General features: G+C 31.3%; 1 protein-coding gene across 1 annotated transcript; it reads left to right on the plus strand.

Annotated features, from left to right (window-relative positions):
* Positions 1-43: 43 nt before the first annotated feature.
* On the plus strand, positions 44-27,120 carry LOC134715621 (puromycin-sensitive aminopeptidase-like). Its single transcript, XM_063577919.1, has 21 exons — positions 44-385; positions 1,833-1,908; positions 2,456-2,538; positions 2,963-3,088; positions 3,470-3,577; positions 3,854-4,054; positions 5,947-6,043; positions 6,636-6,784; positions 7,174-7,338; positions 7,782-7,886; positions 9,704-9,859; positions 11,612-11,693; positions 12,351-12,487; positions 18,581-18,715; positions 19,316-19,535; positions 20,350-20,489; positions 21,896-21,952; positions 22,842-22,949; positions 23,960-24,112; positions 24,849-24,896; positions 25,474-27,120. Exons 1-21 carry the CDS (start codon positions 44-46, stop codon positions 25,609-25,611), a joined length of 2,826 nt encoding a protein of 941 aa, XP_063433989.1. The 3' UTR covers positions 25,612-27,120.
* Positions 27,121-27,836: the final 716 nt, after the last annotated feature.

The following is a 27,836-nucleotide window of genomic DNA, read 5'->3' on the forward strand; positions in this document are numbered from 1 at the left end:
TTGAAAGAATTGCTTACTTGCCTTAAAGTGCTTCTAGCACTTTATGTCATTACGATTAATAAGAAGGCTAACACATTTAAAGCCATCAATTAACTCGAAATTGTATCTCCAATTATCCTCTAAATTTGTAATTCAAAAACATATTGTCCAGCCACTTACTCACTTCTGCAAATTTGAATATTGCAATTGCAAGTCTGTGGTTTTAAAAAGTTGTATTATAGCAGAATTTCCAAGAAGATTAAATCACCAATCAACAGCAGATATGCCAGAAGCAAAACCATTTGAGAGGTTGCCACAGACGCTGTCACCGGTCAATTACAATATTCGTTTGAAGCCAAATTTGAAAGCATTTACATTTGAAGGGTCTGAAGATATTGATATTGAGGTATAGCACCATATCCCTTTATTTCATTTTGTAAGCTTTTTGTACATAAGTTATCCTGGCAAAAGTAATAAAACAAAATTTAACAATATGACCACAGGAGGTTGAAATCCTATCAATGAGGGTCTATAAATATGTCAACTCGACTATCACAGTAGAGCTTCTCTCGTAGAGATTGGAATTTCCTCGACTTCCTGCCATGGCCAAAAATAATGACAAGGATTCTGTCAGGACGTAAAAAGAAGCTGTAAATTAATAATTAGTGACCTGCAAAGTAGTTTAAGTGGTTACATTGAAGTAACAATATGTTTATTAGTTGACGCATAGCGTTTATTCCGATCAAAAAGTCCCAGATTCAAAAAAGTTAAAAAAAAATTGAAAAACGCGTTGCATTCCTGTCGCTTCTCTACGAGAGAAGCTCTATACTGTGATAGTCGAGTTGACATATTTATAGACCCTCATTGATAGGATTTCAACCTCCTGTGATATGAAACAGGTGGCACCACAGGGTTTGTTACAATAGATCACTTTCGAGTTCATTCGTCACAGGAAAAAAAGCCTCAATTATGGGCGCCTTTATAATGTCATTTACCAGACAGAGGGGATCCTCAGTATCCCCGCACTATTAACGTTCATCAAGCGTCTTGATGATCATCATTGTGCAGTATAAACTAGCAATGAATTATGCTTATTCTGTAGGCATGGTAGTTACATGTACATAATCACAATTCCCTTATGATACAAGAGCCGATTGTCAACTATTAGAATTCAATTTGCCGAATAATTCATGCAATATAGCATCATAGTTTTCCAACCACTCCCTCAAAATGGGAACAATGACGAGGCCCCTCAATGCACAAGTGATGTTCACTAAAACCACACTTTTTGACGGAAATACATCGAACTCAAAAGTTGTCTATTTGATGCTTTTACTCTCCATACGTACCCTGAAGTGTGTGAAGGTTTAGAAAAATTTTGAAACAACTATTTGAAGCAACGTTGCGAATGACCTTCCTCCCTTGTAACTTTTTGGCGATTCATATGGATTGTAAAACAGGCAAATTGCAACAAACCCCTGTGGAAGCACCTGTGTCATATTGTTAAATTTGTTTTTAGGAGTTATTTCAATTTATATGTACATGCAAAGGTCAAGAGTTAGTCTTAGTGATGGAGTTGAAAAAATTGAGTCTAAAAATAAAAAATCTCATTAGACATACCTCAGATGAAATATTTACTTGTTTTAAGTAGTCATGGTAGTTTACCATGTTTGATTCCAACTTTATTGCCAATTGCAAAAGTAATCAGTGGGATCTACCATTACAATGTGCATCACACCTTTTCCAGTTTTTTTCCAATCAGCCAGTACATATAACTTAACAATTTCATAGTCTTAGCTTAGTCTTAATAGAGAGAATAAGAAAAAGAGTTCAGTATTTTTTTCTTGTTTCAGGTGGTGAAGCCTTTATCTAAAATAACAATTAATTCTGTTGAGGTAGAAGTACAAGAGGTGTCCTATGTTGCCAGTGGTAAGAACATTTCTATTAACAGTACAAAAAAAAAGAAATAGATGGCATGATGGACAGACTGCTAACATAACATGGCTAAAGTATATTAGAAATAATTAGACTATTTAATGATTGTGATAGTTGAAGCTATTGTCTTTACCTGCAGATATTTAGTTGATTGTTTGAAGGATGATTTACAGATCAAGTTTTCAAAATGCCCATTGTGTTTTTGCATGCAATATTGCTGCCATACTCCTAAAAAAAACCTTTAAGGGGCCTTCAAATACAGTGTAATGTTGTTTTTTAGCTTCTTCATACTTTTGATAGCCTCATTGTAAAATTAATTGTTTTGTTAAAATTGTGGACACAATTGCTCTTTGAAAAAATTTCAATTTGGGAACCTCCATGGGGAAATCCCCTGCAAATAGTGACAGTTGGCAGGTATGAAAATGCAAAGTGAATGCAATCTTAACCACTCCCATCCTAGTTAATTTTGTTTTTGGATTGCTGTATTATTGCCATTCTATACATTTCTCTCCAAATTTTTATTTTATTTTTATATTTTTAGGTAAAAGTGACACAGTTAAAGGCACAGTTTCATACAACAAGGAAGATGAAACAGTCACTTTCACCTTTCCGTCGGAAATACAAGTAAGCCTTTATTAAACTGTGGATTAATTTATTTTCATTGGTCAATGTTCGTACCATTTTTTGGTAGTTAAAGTTTGAGGAAAATTGTATATTGGGGAAATTGGGTTTTGGGGTTTTACCAAATTCTGCATGCATGCAAATTAAAAGATAATTGGTACTTAATTGAAATCTTAATTCCTTGTTAAAGTTTCCCTCAAAATCCACAAAAAATTATATCCCACAATAACAGACAAAAATCATGTATACATTGGATGAAATGATATATTTAATTATTCACAATTAATAAATGCCTTAAATTACAATTAATAGATTTTATATGTTACATCAAGCATAGATATGTATATCTTGTGATTTTAGATATCGATAAACAAGAGTGGAGCTTTAAAAACAAATTGTATATTTAAATATTTCAACTGTATTTCAGCCAGGCAAGGGAAGAATGAGTATGACTTTTACTGGAATTCTGAATGACAAAATGAAAGGATTTTATAGAAGTAAATACACATCACCTGATGGGGAGGAACAGTATTCAGCTGTTACACAGTTTGAGGTTAGTTAAAAAAAAAAATTGATGCATATAATATATAAATAAATTTCAAGTTTTTCGTTAAGTGGAAAAACCTCATCAATTATGCACATCTTTTTGACATCATCTACTAGATTGAGGGGATCACCTGTATCCCTGCACTATTAACATTCATCAAGTATTTTTGTAATCATCATGTGGCATGATAAACTAGAAATAATGTTTGTTCTGTAGGTACTTAATCCCAATTCCCTAATGACAGCAGTGCTGATTGACAATTATCGGAATGCAATTTGCAGAATAATTCATTCAATAAATTATATAGCATCATAGTACATAGGCTATTTTAAACAATACCGTTTCAATATATTTTGTTCGCCTTAATTTTATTTTTACGTGTTGTAGGCCACTGATGCCAGGAGAGCTTTCCCATGTTGGGATGAACCTGCTGTCAAGGCCACATTTGATGTCACTTTGGTTGTTCCTAAAGACCGAGTTGCCTTGTCAAACATGGTATGTAGTTTAATATACAGAGTTATTTCCCCTGTTGAGATTAAAATGCTGTAGAGGATACAATTGATCTAATGATATTTTGAAACATTCATATTTAAGTTGAGCCAATTTTTTGCAACAAAACATTATTTTCTGTAGTTATTGACAAATATTTTATCATTAAATTCTGTTTTATAAATAGAGTTTCTATCTTTCCCAGTATGCTTTTCTGAAATAACCTAAATTCAATGTTGATTTTCTAGACTTTGTTAAATTTTGAAATTTCACTTATTTTAGCCTGTAAAGTCAGAACAAGTCTATGAAGGAGACAACAAATGGAAGGTTGTTAGTTATGAGAGGACACCGATCATGTCTACGTACCTACTGGCGTTTGTTGTGGGAGAGTTTGATTACGTAGAAGGGAAGGATGCTGATGGTGTGCTTGTCAGGGTGTACACACCTGTTGGCAAGAAAGAAGAGGGAAAATATGCACTAGACGTAAGGAGGAATTACAATGTCACCTTTCAAAATTCCAACTTAACAAATATTAAAACAACATTATAAAAGTCACAATTAAATCTGACAGGCAGTCAGGATTTTCCCACTTCTCTAATGAGACCCAGTTTCACTGATGGCTAGATATGTTTACATATGTACTAACTCTGACCTTTTCTTTGATGCAAAATATTCCCTCAAAAATGATAAAATGTCCAGCTGATGATATACAATGACCTAATTTTGGGAGAGAATATAAAATACAGAACTCTATCAAATTTCAAGGAGCTGAATTTCTGGCTTATTCAAATTGGAACATAGTGGAAAATTCTCAACTGTCCCACACAAAACAAAAGCATCAGTTCAGCAATACAGGACTTATTTATATGTATGTTAATGTGTGCGTGTCAACCGTATAACAAATTAAAACTTTTCAAATAAAACAATTCAGCTGGCCTCAAGTAAATATATATTTTGTAGTTATTAATACAGTACATTCCGGTTATTTGCATAGCCTATTTGTCAGACAAAATTATGCAATAAAGCGGAGTATGCTTATATCCGAAATGCCAAATTACGGAGTCAAATAACATCGATAGTGCAGATCAGCAAGGAAGAAAGATGAACGTCCATAGTCCACTTACAACATATTGAATGCTTATTTATTCTAATAAAAGTTATTTGTCTAGTGTCATACATTTTATTTCATTGTGTATTCTTTCAATAAAGTTTATAAACACATTTTGTTTTAGTTTATTTATGTACCGACTTTTCCTTTACCTGAGATACGAAAATAAAATTGTTCTAAAAATAGATTTGTTTCTTTGACCCGGATGTACAAATTACATTGTTACGCTTTGTTTAAAATAAACTGTTTAACAATACTAAACAGTTTATAATCATTGTAAACAATAATTGTGCAATGAACTGCCTTTGATGTTCAGTATTTACCGATTACACAGTGATGTGACACTGTTACTTTAACATCGTTAGTTTTCGTATATGCAAAGTGGATGGGGCCCTGCACGGGTTATTTGCTGGACACGAGTGTTGAAAGTGAGAAAATATAATAATCAGAAGTTAATTTTCTTTTAAAAAAATATTAAAAGGGAAAGATTGATGTATAAAATTCTTCAACCATATATAAATGCCCTGTAATATTTAACATAAATGTAGATCACCCAAGCTGAATTACGAAATTACACATTGGATAATGATCGATAATTAGCAGGCGTTAATGTTTTAAAAATCACCAAAAATATAATCTATGAACAATGTTTGAAATCCAATCAATAATTAACACCTTTTAAGATAGAAGATTATAGAATGGTTGTGTTTTTACAACAATCAGCTGATTGACATTTTTATGACCTCGAGGCTTAAAATAGAATATGGGAAACTTTACCTGTGTACACATCAAGGCCTTTTCTATAATCATATAAACACGAAAGATACTGTTTTAAAACTTTATTTGAATAACACACAAGTAAATGTGAAATAATATTGAAAATTATGATGCATTCAAGAAAAATATACTTAACCAAATTGCCGTTTCCGGTCAAAATTCTCGTCAGTTTTAACTGAGCATATCTAGCTGGCGATAATTTTCTATGCAATAAACCGAAATGCCACTTGTAAGGCTATGCATATAACCGGACAATTTAACATTAGGTGAATGGGAAATGGTTTTGTGCAGGAGAAAAGTATGCAATTAACCGAATTATGCTATTAAGCGGTATGCAATTAAGTGGAATCGACTGTACCGCAGATAAAGCTCTCAACCAGGTTATGTGTAAAGCTTTAAAATGAAGATGTTAACAGTAAGTCACTTATTGCAATGTTTATATGTGCATGTGTTAATACTGTAATGTCATTATATTGTCTTTTATTATTAGGTAGCTGTAAAGACATTGCCATTTTACAAAGATTACTTCAAAATACCTTATCCTCTCCCAAAGATGGACTTGATAGCTCTCGCTGACTTTGCAGCAGGTACAATTAATTACTTTCTTTTGTCAAACTTAAACAAATTTAGAAATGATAACTGCATATATGATCCTCAATCTTATAATAAAAAAAATTTAAACAGTTTTTTTCTGTGATAAAATTGTATGAATTAACACATTAATACTACTGAAGATTTTGAAATTCAGTTTTCCAGTAAATGGTAAACCTAAATTATATTTCAGTCTATTATTAAAATCTTAACCAACCATTAGTGTCAAATTTGCGACTCATTAAGTCATTGTTTTTCATTCTCTAAGTTTTCTTTAGAAAACTAAAATCCATGAATTAAAGAACCCAGACATGAACATGTAATTTTGGCTAAAACCTTGAAAATTGATAACCACAAGGAATAGTTCTTTTACAGTATTTCAATAAAAGTTCGCAAAATCTGCTCACTGAAGCAAATTTTTTTGCATCTGAAATAATTACTTTTATAACTTCAAAAAATTTGAATGAATATTCAGTGGAGCCTAGTATTATTGTGATTTTACTTTTTAGTAGTTTACATCAGTATACTTATAAGAAGCTTTCAGTATGAATTATAACCCATTTCTAAACTTTCCTTTGCTATATTCAGGTGCCATGGAAAACTGGGGCTTAGTAACTTACAGAGAAACAGCATTGTTAGTGGATCCAAAGAAATCATCTGCCAAAACCAAACAATGGGTTGCTCTAGTTGTAGGACATGAATTGGCTCATCAATGGTTTGGTAATCTTGTTACAATGGTAGGTTGTGACTGATAACAAGCCTTTTATAAACAAGTATTTCAATTAAAGTCAGCAATATCTACTGGCTTAAACAGAAGTTTGTTGCCTCTCAAATGTGTACTTTTTATAACTTCAAAAAAATAAACTAACAGTTCACAAGGTTTCATCATGTCTTTTGTTTGGTGTTATAGGTGTTGTTGTATAATGGAATCTTACATCATATCACCTGTAAGTCGTTATATAATTTATATTCATAGACAACTTTTAAAAATATTCCAATGATGATTAAAGTGTTCAAATTGGGGTAAAAAATCCATCAACGTTAGTAATAAATTGTTAATTCTAATTTTCTACAATGAACATCTTGTATATCTGTAATATATTTACTGTAATATTTTTGTTTACAGGAATGGTGGACCCACTTGTGGTTGAATGAAGGTTTTGCTTCCTGGATAGAATATTTATGTGTAGATTTCTGTTTTCCTGAGTTTGATATCTGGACACAGTTCGTAAAGAATGATTTAGGAAGAGCTTTAGAATTAGATGCTCTCAATAACAGCCATCCTATAGAGGTCAGTATGCTTTTAAAGTGTTTTTAGTACCACAGACATAAGTATCGAGATAAATTGGCCCAAAAACTAGGTTTTCATGACTTTTTAGAATAATTGCTTCAGAATTCAATTACCAAATGTTAGGTTATTAACTGGAAAATAAGTGTAGGTAAATAAAAAATCATGGCCCAAAACCACAGAAGAGAACATTAACAAGTATATCAGGTGTCAGATTTAAGATATTTTAAATAAACAAATACCTAACGTAAGCCATATTTTCTCTGATAAATGGATAACAAACATTTTTATCTTTGTAATACCTCTATGGCAAAATGCTTTCTTTGTAAAAAGTAATGTTTTTCACTTTTTCCCAAGGTTTACGTCATGTATGTAGGATATTGGTAAGAAGAAGAAATATTTGATGCTTTGTGATTTATTATTAAAATAATCATCTTTCTCTTCAGGTACCGGTGGGTCATCCATCTGAAGTAGATGAAATATTTGATGCTATATCATACAGTAAAGGTGCTTCCGTCATAAGAATGCTCCATGATTATATTGGGGATGCTGTAAGTTTAAAGTGATAGGTTTACAGATTTCTTGTCAACTTTGATAATTATAAGTAAGAATAGAAGGAAATGTTGGATATAGTTAACTAGACATCAGCCTGATAAAATGATAAAAGAAAATAAAACAACATCATACCTGCCAACTTTTGAAAATGCCTGTGGGGGTTTTAGCGCGCGACAACAATTTCAAAGGTTACAATTCTTTACGACGACTATTTTGCGAGTGCTGTTTTGTAGTCTAGAAAAAGTGTCATATTTGTAAGAAGAGCTTACATGCCTTTTTCTTAAGTTTATTTGCATGAGTCAAGTTTTTATATCAGCAGAAAATATGAACATGTAGCTGTAAGACCAGGAATTATTTTCATGTGTAAGGAAACTAAATAGTTGTTGACTTTTCCAATTTAAAATTATACACAAAGAAGGACCTTTATCAGGTTGGGAATAACACATAGGGATTTCCCCTCAATGTTAGGACATTAAAACCCACTTTTTAAGTACAAATGAGCACACATTCATATGCATATTATTTGAAGAAACTTTTCCCAGAGAACTATACATCTTATGATCTATCTGGTATTATATGATCAACACATGTCCAAGAATTTTTGATATGTTCTTGGCCTTATATCTTCTTTATTATTCATAATAATGGGACTCTTCATTTAGAAAAGCTGTTCCAAATATAATGTCAGAATTTCCCATTTTAAAGTAAATAAATCTACATTTTTCTATTTTATTTTTTACAAGAGTGACCCCTTGACTAAGGGTAGTCCCTCATTTAAGGGATTCCTCATGTTGATGTGGGTGGGGTCCATGTGAAAAATAATAAATAGTACATTATACTTTAAATGATTGAATACATAAATGAAATTATGTTACAGCAACAGTTACTGTAATGTCAATAAATTAGTGAATAAACTACTATTTATTATATTCATGGTAGTACTGCATCATTAAAGTTTGTCAATCAGCCATGCTTGTATTCTTATTCTGTGTAAGAACCTCATTGCAGTTGAAAAATCAATTGCCATGTTCACGTTTTTACATCAACAAACAGTGGAATACAACACAAGTTCAATATCTAGCATGTTAAAACAATCTTGAGAGAAAACGTTTTTGATTGGCTGATTAATTTGATCATGAGAAACACACAATTTGATTGGCTGAACACGATTTTCCTCCATTGCACACAGTTCAAAATCAGGAACAACAATATTTTTCGTGTAGATTTTCACCAAATCGTGTTTTAGAGGGTTTTTCAGGAACACGATCGTGCAATCGTGTCAAAGGGTCAAAATCGTGTAGTACACTCCTAAATCGTGAAAGTTGGCAGGTATGCAACATCCTAAGGTCAACATGAACTTCAACAATTAAATGGTGTCTACTATAGACCAACTAATTTTTTAGGTGTGATTACTGTACAATATTTTATCTAAAAAAAAAAAATGAGCTTATAAGTCCTCGTGAATTTTACAAAGAGATCTTGGATCTTGGTCATCACAAACTTTTTCAGTCTAAAATATGGATCAACAGGTATATTTGTTTTCTTTAGATATATATACAAATTGAAAAAAAAAAACACAATACAAAATTTAAGGAATGTGGCAGAAAATTTAAAATCAAATGAAATTATGTAGAGTTTTAATAATGAGGTGTTTGTCCTAGAAAATTGATGAACTTACAGTGATAAGAGTTATGTTTGGAATATTCATATCTCTATTGAATGTTTTAAAAATTTGTTGTAAATACAAATCACGTTTGAAATGTGAAAAAAAATTTACATATGTTTACACTCCAATTATATTTTTCTTTTTTAGGATTTTAGAGTTGGTATGAATGAATATTTAACAAAGTTTAAATACAGTAATGCCTTTACAGAAGATTTATGGGAATATCTAGGTAAAGCTAGCGGTAAACCAGTGGCTGAGGTTATGTCCTCTTGGACAAAACAGATGGGTTATCCTGTTATAAAGGTAAAAACTAAAGACAGTAAATGCGTAGTGGTCCATCTATCTCTAGAACAAGGTCCATTTGGATCTATTGAAGTAGTCCATTTATCTCTAGGACAAGTTCCATCTGGATCTATTGAAGTAGTCCATCTATCTCTAGAACAAGGTCCATCTGAATCTATTGAAGTAGTCCATCTATCTCTAGAACAAGGTCCATTTGGATCTATTGAAGTAGTCCATTTATCTCTAGGACAAGTTCCATCTGGATCTATTGAAGTAGTCCATCTATCTCTAGAACAAGGTCCATCTGAATCTATTGAAGTAGTCCATCTATCTCTAGAACAAGGTCCATCTCAATCTATTGAAGTAGTCCATCTATCTCTAAAACAAGGTCCATCTGGATCTATTGAAGTAGTCCATCTATCTCTAGAACAAGGTCCATCTGAATCTATTGAAGTAGTCCATCTATCTCTAGAACAAGGTCCATCTCAATCTATTGAAGTAGTCCATCTATCTCTAAAACAAGGTCCATCTGGATCTATTGAAGTAGTCCATCTATCTCTAGAACAAGGTCCATCTCAATCTATTGAAGTAGTCCATCTATCTATAAAACAAGGTCCATCTGGATCTATTGAAGTAGTCCATCTATCTTTAAAACAAGGTCCATCTTGATCTATTGAAGTAGTCCATCTATCTCTAGAACAAGGTCCATCTGAATCTATTGAAGTAGTCCATCTATATCTAGAACAAGGTCCATCTCAATCTATTGAAGTAGTCCATCTATCTCTAAAACAAGGTCCATCTGGATCTATTGAAGTAGCCATCTATCTCTAAAACAAGGTCCATCTGAATCTATTGAAGTAGTCCATCTATCTCTAGAACAAGGTCCATCTTAGTCTTTTATGAAGACAACATGGACTCTGCAGTTTTTTTCCTGTTGTGTTGTTTGACAGCATAGCTTTAGTTAAACAAAGTGGACACTTCTGTCAACTTTTGTCTTTATCACCAAGTTTATAAAAAAGAATGACAGAGTTTCTACAGAAAATGTTGTGAACCTGCTGTTAAAGTTTTCTATTTCTTAGTTTTTGGTATCCAATTCCAGCACATTAAGTTTGCTATTTCTGCTTATATTATTTTGCAATGACAGGTGACTCATATTCTTATACTCTCTAATTTAAAAGATTGAGAAAAACATTTTTATGCCCCACCTACGATAGTAGAGAGGCATAATGTTTTCTGGTATGTGCGTCCGTTCGTTTGTTCGTCCGTCCTTCCGTTCGTTTGTTTGTGTGTCTGGCTTCAGATTAAAGTTTTTGGTCGAGGTAGTTTTTGATGAAGATGAAGTCCGATCAACCTGAAACGTAGTATAAATGTTCCTTATTATATGATCTGTCTAATTTTAATGCCAAATTAGAGTTCTGACCCCAATTTCACGGTCCGCTGAACATAGAAAATGATGGTGCGAGTGGGGCATCCGTGTACTGGGGACACATTCTTGTTAACTCAGTTTCAGAATCTTAAGGACTATGTGTATTATTATTTGTCATTGAAAATTACTATGTTATTAGTTTGTATTGTTTTATAGAACATTTTTACCAATCGCAATTTCTTGGTATATACTATGTTCCCCATTTCCATTCTCAATTTTACTTATGAAAGTTTTACTCAAAATGCATTAGATTATTATTGTTTTTAATGGAGATTTATGAATAAATATATATCTTGTATGCAAATAAATATTGCATTTGTAGTTTAAATTTTACCATTTTTCCATAGGTAACAGAAAAACAAGATGGGAAGAACAGAGTTCTCTCATTGTCACAAGAAAAGTTCTGTGCAGATGGTAAAAAGCAAGAAGGTACTTAGAATGTATATTTTGTATGATGTTTCTTTTTTTTTTTTTTTTATTCTTTTTCATACTTTCCCCCCTGCTTTGAATTGTTTGTTTGTTTTTTCTCTTTTTTGTTATAAGTGCACAATAGTAGCAATGTAGATTAAGTTTTTGTAATCTCATTTAATCATAAAAAATTATATGTAATTTAATGTCAGATCCAAAATTATATGTATTTGATGTATTTCCGTCAAAAACTTTGGTTTTAGTGAACATCATTTGTGGGTATGGGCATTGTTACCATATTGGGCAAGAAGTTGGAAAAATATAATGCCAAATTGCAAGAATGATTTGGCAAATTAAATTCTTATAGTTGACAATCAGCACTGCTCTCAGTAGAGAATTGTGATAAAGTACATACAGAACAAATATTATTTCTAGTTAGTCCTGCACAATGACAATCACTTAGACCCTTGATGAAGGTTTATAGTGCAGGGATACAATCAATCCACTCTATATGATAAATGGCTTTATAAAGGTGCAGATAATTGATAATTATTTTCCTGTGAAGAACATAATTGATCATGATTGAAAAATGGTATCTTCATTACAAATTTGATGTTGAGCCAACGTTAAAATGATAGAACCTTTCAAACAAACAGAATACTTTTCAATTTATAACAGGGGAGCAGTTCAAGTGGATGGTACCCTTGTCATTCTGTACAGCATCAAGTCCAGATAAACCAGTGAAAAAAATACTGTTAGATGGTACAACAGCTGAAGTCACACTGGAAAATGTTAAACCTGGTGAATGGGTTAAGGTAAATAAGTTATTACTATTCTGGTGAACTCAGATGAATACATTAAGTGGAAGATACATTTATTCAGTTTTTAAAATTTTTAAAAATACATGTTTGTCAGGCTTGCTTATTAACACTAATCAGCTCCATGATTTGGACCTAACAGATAGCCTATCTTGTTGTTGCTCTCCTATAGTATGGGAGGTTATTGGTTTATCCCTGGCTTAGTCAAACCAACAACTTTGCTTTTCCTGCCAAACATGAATCATTTAGGAGTAAGAGCAAAGACTTGTGTTTGATTTATGTGATAAGAGCCATCAAATTAAAATTTGACTAAATGTGTCTGTCTAGTACAATCAGGGCATATTCCTTCCTCTTTCAACAAGTAACTTATTGTACTGAATATGCAAGTATTTTTTGCCATTGACATACAGTATTGGTGTTATTGTAAAGCACTTATTGTTGTGGGTTTTAAGCCAACCATTTATATTTGATAACACAATACATTACCTAATGATATTGGTGCCTATTCTGGCAGGATATGTCTATTCAGTGGTATTAAAGGGAAAATTCACGATTTTTTACTTATGGTTTAAATATGTTCATTATGACATAATATATATATTCACAAAGTTTTATCGCTATATGTGCAGTAATAAAGGAGAAATTCAATATTTAATGAAAAAATATTAACTACTTCCTGTAGGTCGTGACGTTTTCTCCTGGTTTTTGCATGCCGGGATTTAAAAAACAATCCTTAAAAGTCTTGGTTTTTAATCATATTTTAACGTAATCGTAAGCGTGCCGATGACTTATGCTTTATCTAATAACCATCCGATAATAAGAAGATAAAACGCACATACGTTCAATTGTACATATTCATGAGATAAATTTTCTATGTTAAACGTATATATATTCGAATTATTTTTGTAGACAACACAAAAAGTTATAAATTGATTTTTAATTAATGTATTTTCGGACTGATAAGGTGAACAAAGTAAAGTACAATAATCTGTAAAGACAATATGTTAGTGTACTCTTATTGACCTTTTACTATCTCTGCTATGACTTGGTTGATACGATGTGTGTATTGACGGTTCTGTAGCAATACTCGTAGATGGCTTGTTGAAAGGTAAATTGTTATTTGCACTTCGGTATTTAACCACGCCTCTCGGGCACACCTTGCCAGGTGTGACTGTCTATTCGGATCAGTGAATTATAAGACAAGGGGAGCATCCAATACACATATTTAAAATATATATTCAAGTTGGTGACAATTAAAAATTGATCGTCGTGGAATTATTTAATTATGTTTGGTGCTATTATTTATTTGAATTCAAATAAGTTAATTTACTAAGAAATACACAATTTTTGGTTAAAGACGGGAAACTTAATTCATATGTCCGATTGAAATGATTTACACCTTTTGTCCTTGATTGATGTCTAATAAAAAGGAGAACTTAGAAATTATAAATAGCTTTACCAAAGTATTTTTATTTGTCTTTATTAGGCAAATAAATGAATGAGAACACTTAGATTTAGACATTTTAAAAGCCACGTACAAATTAATAACTGGAACTCACTGAAGATAACTCTACCGAAGCGGAATATAATATGAACGAATAAAGAAAAAATACTTTTGTACTTGAGAAGTCTTAAAACATTGACAGCAAATTTAAGGTCTTCTTGGAATGGAATCGAAAAATTACGAATAGATATTCTTTATCAAGTGTGAAAAACGTCAACCAAATTTAATCATAATCGGGGACGTCCTTATTAAAGTAGTCTTCGTCTCACAACGTATAATACTTAATAACTATTTGACCAAAGATGTTTAAAAACAAAAGACAACAAATTTAATGTCATCTTTCCCTATTTTTGAATGTAATTATAAGTATCGGGATTATTAGTGTACGTCCAGTTGCATATGTCGGAACAGTTGTGGTGATGACGAATTTCTTTCTTTATTCGAGAACAATCTAATTGATATATAAATCTGTGATTTTACTATGTTCATAACTTCGATTAACCAAAGCAAGTTATAGATCGACCTGTATTTAACAATTTTTCAAATTGGTCCTCTTCTTCTTCTTCTTTTGGTATACAATAGTCTATCGAATTGGATGATTACATACTGTTGGTATACGTGGACTAGTCTATTTACAAAACTTTTACCCCAATTTGCACAAAATGTATGTTTCTTTCTTATGTTCAATGGGGTACGTCTAAACACCGCTCAGGACATACAAAGTGCACTCAGGACCCTTTATAGTCATTGCATTTGCACACAGGATGTATGTGTATATTCGTTACATGCTGCTTATATAAGATTAAAATTTTGGTAGAATTTGAAATCGAACTTAGATATGTTAATTTTTTTTGAAATAATGAGGGCACGTGTCACTGATTTCACAACTACTGAGCCGTGAATTATCCAATCAACAAAATTAATTGGATTATCTTTATTGATGTTTATGAATTGTTTTGTTTGTACAATGTTGCGTTTGAAATAGTTGAGATTGTTTAATGTAGTTAAATTTAAATTATGCACTGTGAAAATAGTGAATTGTATGTTTATGGAAAAAAAAATAACCCATTCGATGTTCTTTTTCAGTTTATTTTTCATTTTGACGGCTGAATTTATTTTTTTGTATTCTGCAGTTTATGAATAAAGAAAATAAAAAAATCTATGACAAGTTCTATTTTTGTTTTTCTTTAATATTTTTTTCTCTCTCTCCATATCAACTTAATAAAAAAAAACAATGTTTACTAAACATCAAATTTTATTCTCAATAAACAATACACATAGTTAAAGAGAAGACAATTACATGTATGTACAATATTTACAATGACAATATTTACAATTTTAAAAGAAGTCTAATATCTTGGCTGTGTGCGTGCTGTCCTTGGTCTTTTCCTTTGGTTAGGCTTACGAGCAAGCTTCTGGGGTTAAGGCACTTCAAAATCTGAGCATGAACACTAACATGTTTAACCCCGCCACATTATTTATGTATGTGCCTGTCCCAAGTCAGGAGCCTATAATTCAGTGGTTGTCGTTTGTTTAATTTATGTGTTACATTTTAGTTTTTCCTTTATTTTTTTACATAAATAAGGCCGTTAGTTTTCTCGCTTGAACTGTTTTACATTGTCTTATCGGGGCCTTTTATGGCTGACTATATGCGGTATGGGCTTTGCTCATTGTTGAAGGCCGTACGGTGACCTATAATTGTTCATGTTTGTGACATTTTGGTCTTTTGTGGATAGTTGTCTCATTGGCAATCATACCACATCTTCTTTTGTATATAAGTCGTGGTTTGGATGGATTTTGTGTCGATCAACAGTCTCCGAAAAAGTCTTTCTCGCTGTTCTTGTGTTTTCGAAAACCAACATTGGTACGATCCGACATGTCTTCTGTACGGACCGAAAAGTTCATAATTTCCCATTCCATACAGGGAACGCTTCAAATCGATTAGTTGTACACATACAATGTCCATCAGTTTGGTTACAAGGTCTGGATTTGGTGTCGGTTTCCTAAATACAAAACTAATTAACTTCATGAAAAGTAAATTTATTTCCCTTTTTTAACCTCGTTCAAGGAATTTATTACTGGACAAGAACGAGTTTCAATAGGGGAATAAATCTTACAAAATGAAATTTTGATTGAATCTTAACGACAAGAAAATAGAGATAACACACACACACACATACATATATATATATATAAATATTAAAGTATTAAAAACACAATGATACCAATTTAAAAAAGAATCAACGCTACTATTCGTAATTGTAACTGTTAGCTTGGAAATAAATTATATATAAAAAGGTGTATCACATATTCTTTTATTCTTTTTTTACTATGGAACAGTGCAATTAAAATCTATTGTAGTATATCTAGAGATATGAAAATACGAAAGAATTATTCATCTTAATTTTTGAACTATTAAAGAATAAAACTAAAACTTTTTCGTATATTGAACGAAATTTGATAAAAAAAAATAAACGCCACTTTTTGTGATTAACTGTAAGCTTAAAAGTAAATACTATATTATTTTTTTCACTATGGAACAATACCATTAAAAAGTCTATTGTAGTATATCTAGAGATATGAAAATACGAAAGAATTATTCATCCTGATTTTTGAATTTAGAATATAACTAACACTTTTCATTATTGATTTTTTTTAATTTTTTATAAAATTCGAAAATCTTTACAAAGAAAATGTTTATGATATATTTTTATCTATTAAGTTAATATACCTTGCTCACTCTCTAGAAACACTCCTCGTAGTTGAAACGGGGTTTTGATCCCCAAGGACGCCACATTTTGCAATAAATTTTATCTATTTATTTTTTTAATTTTTTTTTATAAAATTTTATCTATATTTTTGAACGTTTTCAAATTAGATGAATTGAATGAAAATTTCCCAACTTTATGTAGATTTCTCATATTTCTAAACTGGCTTCAATTATTACAAACAAAACGAAAAGTTTATTTAACATTTTTTTCCAAAACAATATATCTTCTTTGTTCTATATTTTTCAAAAGACATCTTGGTTTTGTTTGTTTGCCAAGCTTACATGTATGAGGTTAGATCCATCACTTATCACTAGTTATTAAAGATCAAAAGACCTAATCAACATGATAATTGGTATTCAACATAATCATCGGTCATGCCTGAAATATTTCATAAAAACGGCGCGTGCCGATGAAAACTCAAATAACTTCTTTAATATAAAATTGATTTTATCGAAACCAAAACTATAAGATGAAGAATTAAATTATCTACCAAAGGCATACCTTCACCACCCACTAAAACATAGATTTCATGTCCTGAGTGCACTTTGTATGTCCTGAGTGCACTCAGGAGGTCCTGAGCGGTGTTTAGACGTACCGTGTTCAATGTATACATGTATATATTTTAAATTGCGCTGTAGTTCCGTAACTTTCTATCCGGGCGTATAAACGAATCGTCGACAAGTGCGCACATTTTTTTAATCAACATTTCTGGAATGATCCAACTATGTCCTTTACTATTGACAACGAGTAAATATTACATTGTCCCAGAGACATATACGTATATTTGTATATCTTCATTTTTTTTAAATTTTTTTTTTGGTATCTTTTTTTTTTTTTTATAAATAATATTCTTTACACCAGAAATTTTATTTATAAACAAGCGTATGAGTTAAGTAATGACTAGTATATTATATCACTTTCGGACACGCAAGACAGAGATGTATATTATACATGCAACTTATAGTTCAAAATGGAAAGTTATAAGTTTTCGGCCGTGTACACTGATCAATACCTACAGAAGTGAAACGATGCATGAACTTGCAGGCCCGACAGGAAATCGCTTGAATACCTGGTCGTGTCACCTTACACCCCTCACAATACCTTTGAGAGTAATACCTTAAGCCATGCGGGTGATCAGTGGAGCGAAGATCCTAATTTATTTGAATAAAGTATATAACTTTAAAGAATTATGAACGAATTAGATTTTCGAAAACAATTTTCACGGAACTCTTATTTATGATTTGAACTTTGACTTTTTAACTAATTCCAATATTAACAGTTTAAAAATAACAGACTATATGGTTATTAAAAATATAAGAACATTTTCCGAATCAAGTTAGTTTATAGTCAGATAAAACAACCGTACGATTGACAAGATATCGACACGTAATTACGACAACATCGGTTACTGTAGTTTTGTTTCTTTATGGTTTATAGACATATCGTGATTTTTATTTGGACAAGATAACAAAATGGCGGAACGCAAAGAACTGATACTCAAAATTTAAAATCGATGGTGATCTCTTATCTAGCGGAATAAAACTTTAATATTTATAAATTTGAGCATTTTTATACAGAATGGACATAATATGAATTTTTGATTTTTTTGCGAAGTTTCCCTTTAAAGGCCATAAAGGCCAACATATTTTAGCTTATTAGTTATCTAACTAGTGCAAGTTAGTTTCAAGAAAAAAACAAAAAAAAAATTAAAAAAACTTCTGCTACTGTTATTAAATTTTGCATATTGGGTAATTGTTTTATAGCTAATCTTAAACCTCATGTAAACGGTATATTTAAGTTTCTCTTTATTAACAGGTAAATTGTGGCACAGTGGGAGTATATAGAGTACAGTATTCATCTGAAATGTTACAGTCACTTATAACAGGTATCAAAGACTGCAGTATAGCACCTTGTGATAGATTAGGTATACAGAGTGATCTGTTTGCCTTAGTAAGTATATTCTTTAATGCCACACTTAAGGAATATATTTTATTGTTATGATGTTATAAGATAATAGTAAGGATAAACAAGCACCATTTTGATGCCCCGTCTACAATAGTGAAGGGTAATTAGTTTTATAGTTTTTTCATCCATCTGTCTTCCATCTGTCACGTAATAGTTAAAGTTTTTGTTTAAATTATCATAAAAGTTGTCGCAGTTAAACTTGTTCTTTTTCATTAACTTTTATCATGTGGTTTCTATATTATATTTGTCAACAAACTGAACAGCACCTGACAGATTGCTTACTTGAATAAAATGATTAATATAGACAAAGTGGAAGTTTGCAAGTGTATTTGATTCCTCAACATCACCTTGTTGCAAAACTTGCTCACTTTTCTGAAAGATAAAGTTAGCTAAGGGAGACAACTTCATTTTAAATTGTCAAATTTTTTCCTGTATAATGGGATCTTTGTTTTAAGTGTCCTACAACTTTTTATATTGAAGGCCAGGACAGTTGGTGTATTGTTGGAAGCCTGGCTTTTTAATTGAGAAAGATTACACTGTATTGTTTTATCTCTGTATAAGATCTAAGTACTGTTTATATTGTAGGCCAGAGCAGGATTAGTGTCAGCTGTTGATGTACTGAAGGTAGCTGAAGCCTATATAAACGAGACTGACTATACCGTATGGAGTGATCTTTCTCTTAGTCTTGGTACACAAGGTTTATTAATACAAAGTACTGATGCCACTGATGAAATGAAAGCTTATAATCGTAACCTCTACAGCAAAGTCTTCCAGAGTCTGGGCTGGGAAGCTAAGGAAAATGAAGGTACAGTCATGTTTAAGCTGATGCAAATCTACTTTTAATCCAGGCTGCAAGATTACTGTCATTATAGCAAGATATATATGCTGATTGTTGATATATATATATTTTTCATTGCTGCAGCAAGAGTGTTAAAATAAATTTCCACTCAAGACAGTTAAATTTTAATATTTAAAGCGTGAGGCTTGCCGAGCTTTTTAAATAATTTAGATTTAACTGTTGAGAGTTGAGAAATATTGTAATATATGAGTTATAGTGGTGGGATCTGTAACTCTAATGTTTTTTATCCTTCTTTTTTCAAAGATGTACTAAAAGTTGTGTTTTTTATATGTGACGTCATCACACATGGTCGTCTTTTATCACGATGTCACAATAGGAAATTTCAGAGAAAAGCAAAAGAATTTGATGTCATAGATAAATTTTGACCAATCATTTGCCTTCAAACAAATTTTCTACTAGTGAGAAGAAATATTTTCCTCACACCAATCAAGAAATATGAAAAAAGCACAAAAATTAGAGAATCTGAATTTACAAATTCCAGAACTATGAAAGAAGAACTTAGATTTAAATCAAAATTTTCAGATTTCATTAATTAAATCAAATTAAATTAAATGAAGTCCTGAAAAGTTAATATGGCCCATATTTCATAATAAATGATGCTTAATTTGGCAATTTAAAAAAAGAGAGAGATTATGAAAAAAAAAAAAAAATTTAGTAAGTGTCAAACTTGAGATATTTTTTCATATTTATTTATTGTACTTTTTAAGACTGTTTCTAGTTCCATAAGATGTAGTTCTGGCAACATGTTTTTATTTTATAGGACCATTAACTGCCATGTTAAGAGATCTGGTGTTGGCTAAACTAGGTCGTAACCAAGAACAGTCTGTTGTTATGGAGGCAAAGAAGAAGTTCCTAGATTTTTACAATGGAAAACCTCTATCAGCTGATTTAATGGACCCTGTATGTTTTAGCTTAAATATATTTTTATTAGCGTATACTGTTTTATCTAGAAAAAAAGTATCATTGGGCAGTAAAAATTAGAAGTTGAAGATCATTGTTAAAAAAAAAATTAAATAAATAAAAAACGAAACAATTAGCCACACTGTGCCACTAATTTCTAAACTTATTATTGACAGCTTTATAATTGTTTCAATTTACCACTAGCTTGGTATTCTAATTCTTTTAAATCTCAACACAGTATATGTGACAATTAATTCAGGTAAAACAAGCATGGCAGTGTCATAGATTTGTTGCAAGGATGTTTGCTTATTTAATACTGTAAACCGGGAAATTTTCGCGGTAGTTTTATTTTTGCGGTAGCAGTTGGAACGCCAAAATAAAACTACCGCAAATATTTAACTGGAAAAGATGTGTTTCCTACCTATATCAAAGTATAGTCATGAACAAAATCTACTCAAGGCACATGGTCTGAAAATAGTATATGTCGATGACAAATGTATACCAACAACTTTTTAATGGACACTACTTTACCTTTGATTCTAACAGTTTATGTACAAAGACATTTGGTAATAAAATATTTATTAATAATAATGACAAATGTATTAAAAATGATCTCAAGTCTAATTCCAACACTGATAAATTTGTTATAAAAACAACACACATACAGTTAGGTAAACATGGTAAAGTACACCTGTATATCATTTAAATACCTATTAACACATTGTAGCTGTCACATAGATCAAAGGATTTATTGATTAACTTTTATCCCTGCAGCTTCGAAAGCGCTACGAATTAGGTCATTCTTTGTTTCTATTTTTTTTTTGGTTTATATTTGCCAGCTGGCGTGCAGTAGTTTAATAACGCTTAATCTCATGTCAATTTCAAATTTATCAAGGTTTTTTTGGAGAAATTTTGCTGCATACCTATCTTGGAACTTTGCCCTTAAAAAGATTTAATTTTTATTTACAAATGAAAACTATTTACAAATGAAAACTATTCACTCGTCCAAACAAGTTATTGATCGATATCAAATTAAGTTACAACCGACATACAAGAATAATATAGTTCACTAATTAACGGTACACAAACAAGTATGCAGTTTTCTAATTTAAAGATATTTTTTCCGGACATCAGAAAACCGCAAATTTAAAATGACGCGGATCTAGATTGAATTGGCTAATAGCGAAATAAAGATGGCGCGAAAATTTCCCGGTATACAGTATTTTATGAACATCATTTGTGGAAACACTGCAAAAACAATATGTATAATGCTGAAATAGGTATAGAAAATATCAACACAAACAGTTGTCTTTACAATTCTTATCTTCATTATTGCTATAATGTTTATAAATTACAAAAAATTCTCTTCATTTAATTTGCATGTAAACTATTTTTTTTCTATTCAGGTATATGTAACTGTGATGTCTAATGGTGATGAAGATATGTTTAATAAAATGTTGGAGGTAAGAATAACTTTTTTTATAAATCATTTTAAACCTATTTTCCTCTGTCAGAAGCCATTTATCATATTAAGGTTGAGGCTGTTTGAAAATAAATGTACCAGTATGAAGGAAGGTTGGGTTTATATTTTACCTGCCAAGCATAAATTCAAACTGTTTTACATATGGTAAGCAAGCTATCATTCTAACAAGCATCCTAGATCAAATATTAATGGAAATACCATTTGTTATGATTCTGGAATAATCTTGGTTATAACTCTTGGCTTGTCTCCCTTCTTAATCTCACAGACATTTCAGACTTTTGGATACAGTTTGGCTTGTGATACATGTATATTCTCTGTCGAATGCTACTATTACAATGCAAAAAGTAAAATAACAAAGGTTCTGAACTCCAAGGAAAATTTAATAAAGAAATTTTCTTAATGAATGGCAAATTCAAAAGCTCAAACACATCAAAAGAATAGAAAAAACTGTCATATTTCTGACTTTGTTCAGGCATTTCCTTATGTAGAAAATGCATGGTGGATTAAACCTGGTTTTATATTTAGTTAAATCACTCTCTTGTATGATAGTCCATTAACATTCCATTATATTGACAACAATGTGTGAAAAAAACCTAGACATGATAGATATGTAAAAGTAATCAAAAATTGAGGTACAGTATTCAACATTTTGTTATAATCTTAATCACTATAAAAACCATCAACTATGAACAATTATGTCCACAAAGAAATATAAAATGACATGTAGACACACTATAGACCATGCACATAAGCAAAAATGAAAGATAAGAAACCAAAAATGACCATAGTACAATAACACAATGGCAGGATGTTTAAATACCTAATGAACTTGGGGAAAGTCTGTAACCCTCTAGTTATATATTTTACAGTTGTATGATAAAGCAGATAGTCAGGAAGAGAGGAATCGAATCAGCAGAGCAATTGGTGCAGTTAAAGATGAAGCTTTAATCAAAAGAGTTTTGGACTTTGCCATGTCTGTAAGTTAAAAATCATATTGTAATTATTATCCTAAATAAGGGTTATATTTTTTTCCTCAAATTTTTAAGTGTGCTTAGTACACTAAAATTCCCTTTCTCTTACTCCATCTCATAAACATCAGCTTTTTATAGTTATACCCCCGCTTTAAAGCGGGGGTATAAAAAAAGGGGGGGTATACTGTTTTACCTCTGTCTGTCCGTCCATCAGTCCGTCAGTCAGTCCGTCCCATGAAACTTTTGTCACATTTTTCTCAGGAACTACAATACAGGGATTTCTGAAATTTGGTTTCAAGGTTTATCTAAGTCAGCAATATCGTGTGATGCGTTTTCAGATTGATTGCTTGACAACTTCCTGTTTACCGAACACTTGTATGATTTTACACATGATAGCCAAGTTGAAAATTTTCGTTACATTTTTCTCAGGAACTACAATAGAAGGAATACTGAAATTTGGTTTCAGGATTTATATAAGTCAGCTATACAGTGTGATGCGTTTTCAGATTCATCACTCGACAACTTCTTGTTAACCGAACACTTGCATATTTTTACACTATTAATATTATCCACTTGCGGCGGGGGTATCATCAGTGAGCAGTAGCTCGCAGTTTCACTTGTTAATGTTTGCAATTCCCAGATTCATTTTAAGACAACAAAGGGATATGGAGTAACACAAGTGAATAGATGAATGCATAGAATGTTGGTTTTCCTGTTTGAATATTTTACACTAGTTATTTTGGGACCCTTTATAGCTTGTTGTTTGGTGTGAGCCAAGGCTCTGTGTTGAAGGCTGTACATTGACCTATAATGGATTACTTTCATAAATTGTTATTTGGATGGAGAGTTGTCTCATTGGCCCTCACACCACATCTTCCTATATCTATAGACATCATCAAAAAGTTAAAAGGAAAAATGTGTGATATTAACTAATGATGTCACTATTTAGAGAAGTGTTGATACTGATTTAACAGACCTCATGAAATATATTAAAGAATATATTTATAATATTTCAGGATAAAGTGCGATCTCAGGATACAGTGTTTGTGATTGGTGGTGTGACAGGTTCTGTTAAAGGGAGAGAAATGGCTTGGCAGTTCTTAAAGGATAACTGGACAAAGTTACATGATAGATATGAAGGAGGTTTCTTATTATCAAGACTTGTCAAGGTAAATACACAATCAGATGCGGGATACAATTCAGCCATACCAAGTGATGATTGAATTTACAGTTTTTCTGTACAGAAAGGCTTTAATAATTAAGATGTGCTAGCAACAATTCTTGGATCTTTAAATTTGATATTTTCTGAATTACTTTAATTCAAAAACAATTAATTTTGTAATTGTAATATCTTTTCTATTTTTACCCGTGTCTCACAAAGCAGGTTTGACTGTATGTCTGAAAGATATTTGGTAGTAGTCTATGTCAAGATTTTTTTGCAACTATGAAAAGGAATGATTAAGTATTAGGTATGCAGCTTGACAGAAGTGAGTAATAGCAAGAAAGCACTGTTTACATCCTCATTGTAGCTGTTTCCTGTTGGCAATAGTTCAAAATTTTACAACATTCATTGTACAAGGAAATTTTTGTCAGAGTTTTCTGGGCTTCTGTAAATGAGATAGATTGATATTTGGTATGCAGCTTTATGATTTTTAGTTAATAAGCAATTTTTACATTCATTGTACATTGAAAATTCTTGTCAAAATGTTCTTGCCTTCTGTGGTTGGTTATTGTTCAGAATACATCCAACCTCAATCAATTACATGTGGCAACAATATTGGTAATGTTAATTATCTCAAGCTGTTTACATATAATTTACAACGAGAATGTATATACCTTCATTGTGCTTTTCTGATCACATCAGAGTTTTAGTTGTTTTATTGACATTTATTCATTATTCTACAGGTTACCACAGAAAATTTTGTGACAGAAGAAAAGGCTAAAGAAGTAGAGGTATGTATTATGTATATACATATACTTTAGACCCTTATGACTATACATCAAACCTTATTGTCATTGTTTCTATGTTGATAGGATGCCTTTGTCCAGTGGTAAGACCAATGAGAGACCCAATTGAAATGTAACACTTTATATGAAAAACTAGTAAAAAAATGTCAGTGATAAAACTGGTTAAATGCAATTTTAAACAATCATTCAAATTAAAGAAACAATTTGTAAAACTGTGTTATTATATATATAAATGCAAATACAATATGTTTTGATTTTCATCATTTATTGAACTATTTTCATATTTTTAAGAGAGATAATATTTTGTCATTGTGCAGGTACTGTGTACTTTGACTCCAATCTTAATTGACTAGGATTGTCAGTTTTCCTATCGAAGGCTGGTGGTTTTCTCCTAGCACTCCAGCTTTGTCCACCAATGAAAAACTGGAGGTAACAAAATATCCTAAATGATGTGCATAAAAGTGTTAAAACATCAAAAATCAAACCAATAAACTGATTAGGTTCTAGGTTTCACCCCTCACCATGTCAATTGACTTTGACTTTTATCACACATTTTTTTCAGCAATTTTTCACTGACCATCCAGCACCAGCAGCAGAAAGAACAGTAAAACAGTCGTTAGAAAACATTGGTTTGAACATAGAATGGATGAAGAGAGACAAAGATGCCGTGTCAGCTTTTTTAAAAAGCCGAAAAGCTTAAATCAAATGGACATTAAAAGTAAAATCTGACTTCAAAAGTTTAAACCTAGTCTCTAATATAATTATGACAAAAACTGTTCATCTGTTACCTGACACAATTTTACATGCTATCAGTTCTTTATAGGTTGGTAAAAGACCTGGCTACTATTACCATCAAAAGTGACCAAGTTAAGTTACAGAAATAATATTTGCTTTCCTGGAAAGTTCTTGTACAACAGATTTTATAAAGCTTGTTCAACAAGCTTCAGAACTGATCCCATATAAAAAAAAATGTGCAGCAGTCAAGGGTTGTCTGCTGATGTTTAAATGCAAATCATGGAACTATAACCAGTTCCTTTAAATTATAACCAGTTATTGTTACTTTAGTGTGTTTGATTTATGATATATTTATAATGGCATATATATGGTGCATAATTTATGAAAGTGCTGTTCTCATAAAACCACATTTAGGATTACATAATAACTACATACTCTTTTGACAAACTTTGAAATGTTGAGAAAATAAATCTTATTTATTTTACTGATATAAAAAACTTAAGTGATAGATCTATTTAATTTTGAACTGAAACATAATGACACTGAATTTATTTGTTTAATGGTCATTCATTATTTTGGCTTATATCTATAAGAAATTGTAATGTCAGTTGAAAAATTATAAAAAAGTCATGAAAACATTAGAATTTTCTTCTTTTATTTACCACTATTCATTGCATAATTTAAGATACTGCTTTAAAATTCTCAATAAGTGAAATAAACAAACTCATTTTCACAAAAAAAAATTCAGCATAATTGTTCATATTCTTTGAATCAAATTGTTATTTAATATCAGTCATCATTTTTTTCTTCATATATTAAAAAGATATATTTAGTTATTCAGACACTTATAGACCAGTATTACAATGTTCAGTTAGAATATTTATTAGATGTCTTGTTAAGCTGAAAAGTCTTAGATTGCTCTGTTGTCTTTTGTTATGTTGTATCTATATACTTTGTTGTTTCAAACATTTAATGTTAACATCATATGAAAGACTTCTCACTTTAATAACATCATTTGCGTACAACATGATTTGACATTTTTCTTCCAGGAAAAAGTCATAATTAAGCTGTCTTAGTAACAAAAATTTACCTTAATATAAATAGGTTCCATACTGGTATCAAACAAAGTTTTGGTTGTTGCAATGACATAGCTCAATATATATTTTTTTTCTTTTCTCACATTGAGGGAGGATATTTATGATACAGTATGATAAAAGGCGGAATACCCTATAGCATACATTTTTGCTTATTTTAGTGAATACTAGCAAACCAAAATCACCAAAATAAGTTCTGCTAAACTGTACCACATATGCAGGAGCATTTGTATAATAAACAGGTATACAACCAAAAATAGTCTGTTTTATAGAAACTGATAAAATTTCAGCATTAGAAGTATTCTGTCAGCATTCACAAATTAGTCTAATTATTAAAGTGTATGTTAATAACTGGGACCAATAAATTATGTCTGAACCTCTGTGTATTGTTATATTTAATATTTTCTTAACATCTCTATCAACTTGTGTATAAAAAGGATATATGGTATGATTGCCAATGGGTCAACTAGCAACCAACACCACAAAAACTCCGGAGCCATAAAGAATAACCTAATCCATGCAAGGTCAACTTTGCTTGAAGTTTTAAGAACATCAGCTCTTTATGAAGTGCAAGGGTTGTAATATGATAGCAGTTTTTTATTGCCCATCTCTCAACAAACTGTAAGCTATGTTTTGCCCCTGCTATAGTAGAAGGGACATTAAGTTTTAACCTTGTTAATCAGAGGCCCTTAGACACATTCTTCATTTATTTTAATTGCATATTAGTTTCTAAAAAGTTTATATTTCCGAATGTTTAGGACCTGAATAGATAATATTTTGTAATCCAGGGCCTTATGATCTGAAATTACTGTCTGCGCTGTCCTTTACCTCATATTTGACATAGTTTAGCAATTACTTAAAAACATAATTATATGTTTCAAATTGTAAAGTTGCAACAGTGAGACTCAGACATGCTGTTTCCATTGGTAGATGTGGTGTCAACAATGTTTTAGTTTGTGATTATTTGAGATTGTGAGGAACCACTAATGCAAGTTCAAAGATACATGGCATGCAGTTTGGTATGAGTATGGTTACATCTCATTACCATTGTGATATAGATCGTGCCCTCCTTAGTCATTGCCTATTGACTTTGAAA

This window comes from Mytilus trossulus, chromosome 4 (assembly GCF_036588685.1).
Source record: "Mytilus trossulus isolate FHL-02 chromosome 4, PNRI_Mtr1.1.1.hap1, whole genome shotgun sequence".
Lineage (NCBI taxonomy): Eukaryota > Metazoa > Mollusca > Bivalvia > Mytilida > Mytilidae > Mytilus > Mytilus trossulus.

Coding starts and splice junctions, on each gene's coding strand:
- LOC134715621 (XM_063577919.1), top strand. CDS start 44: ATGTCATTACGATTAATAAGAAGGCTAACACATTTAAAGCCATCAATT. Junction 7,339..7,781: donor ATAACAGCCATCCTATAGAG/GTCAGTATGCTT, acceptor CTTTCTCTTCAG/GTACCGGTGGGTCATCCATC. Junction 19,536..20,349: donor GGAAGCTAAGGAAAATGAAG/GTACAGTCATGT, acceptor TTTATTTTATAG/GACCATTAACTGCCATGTTA.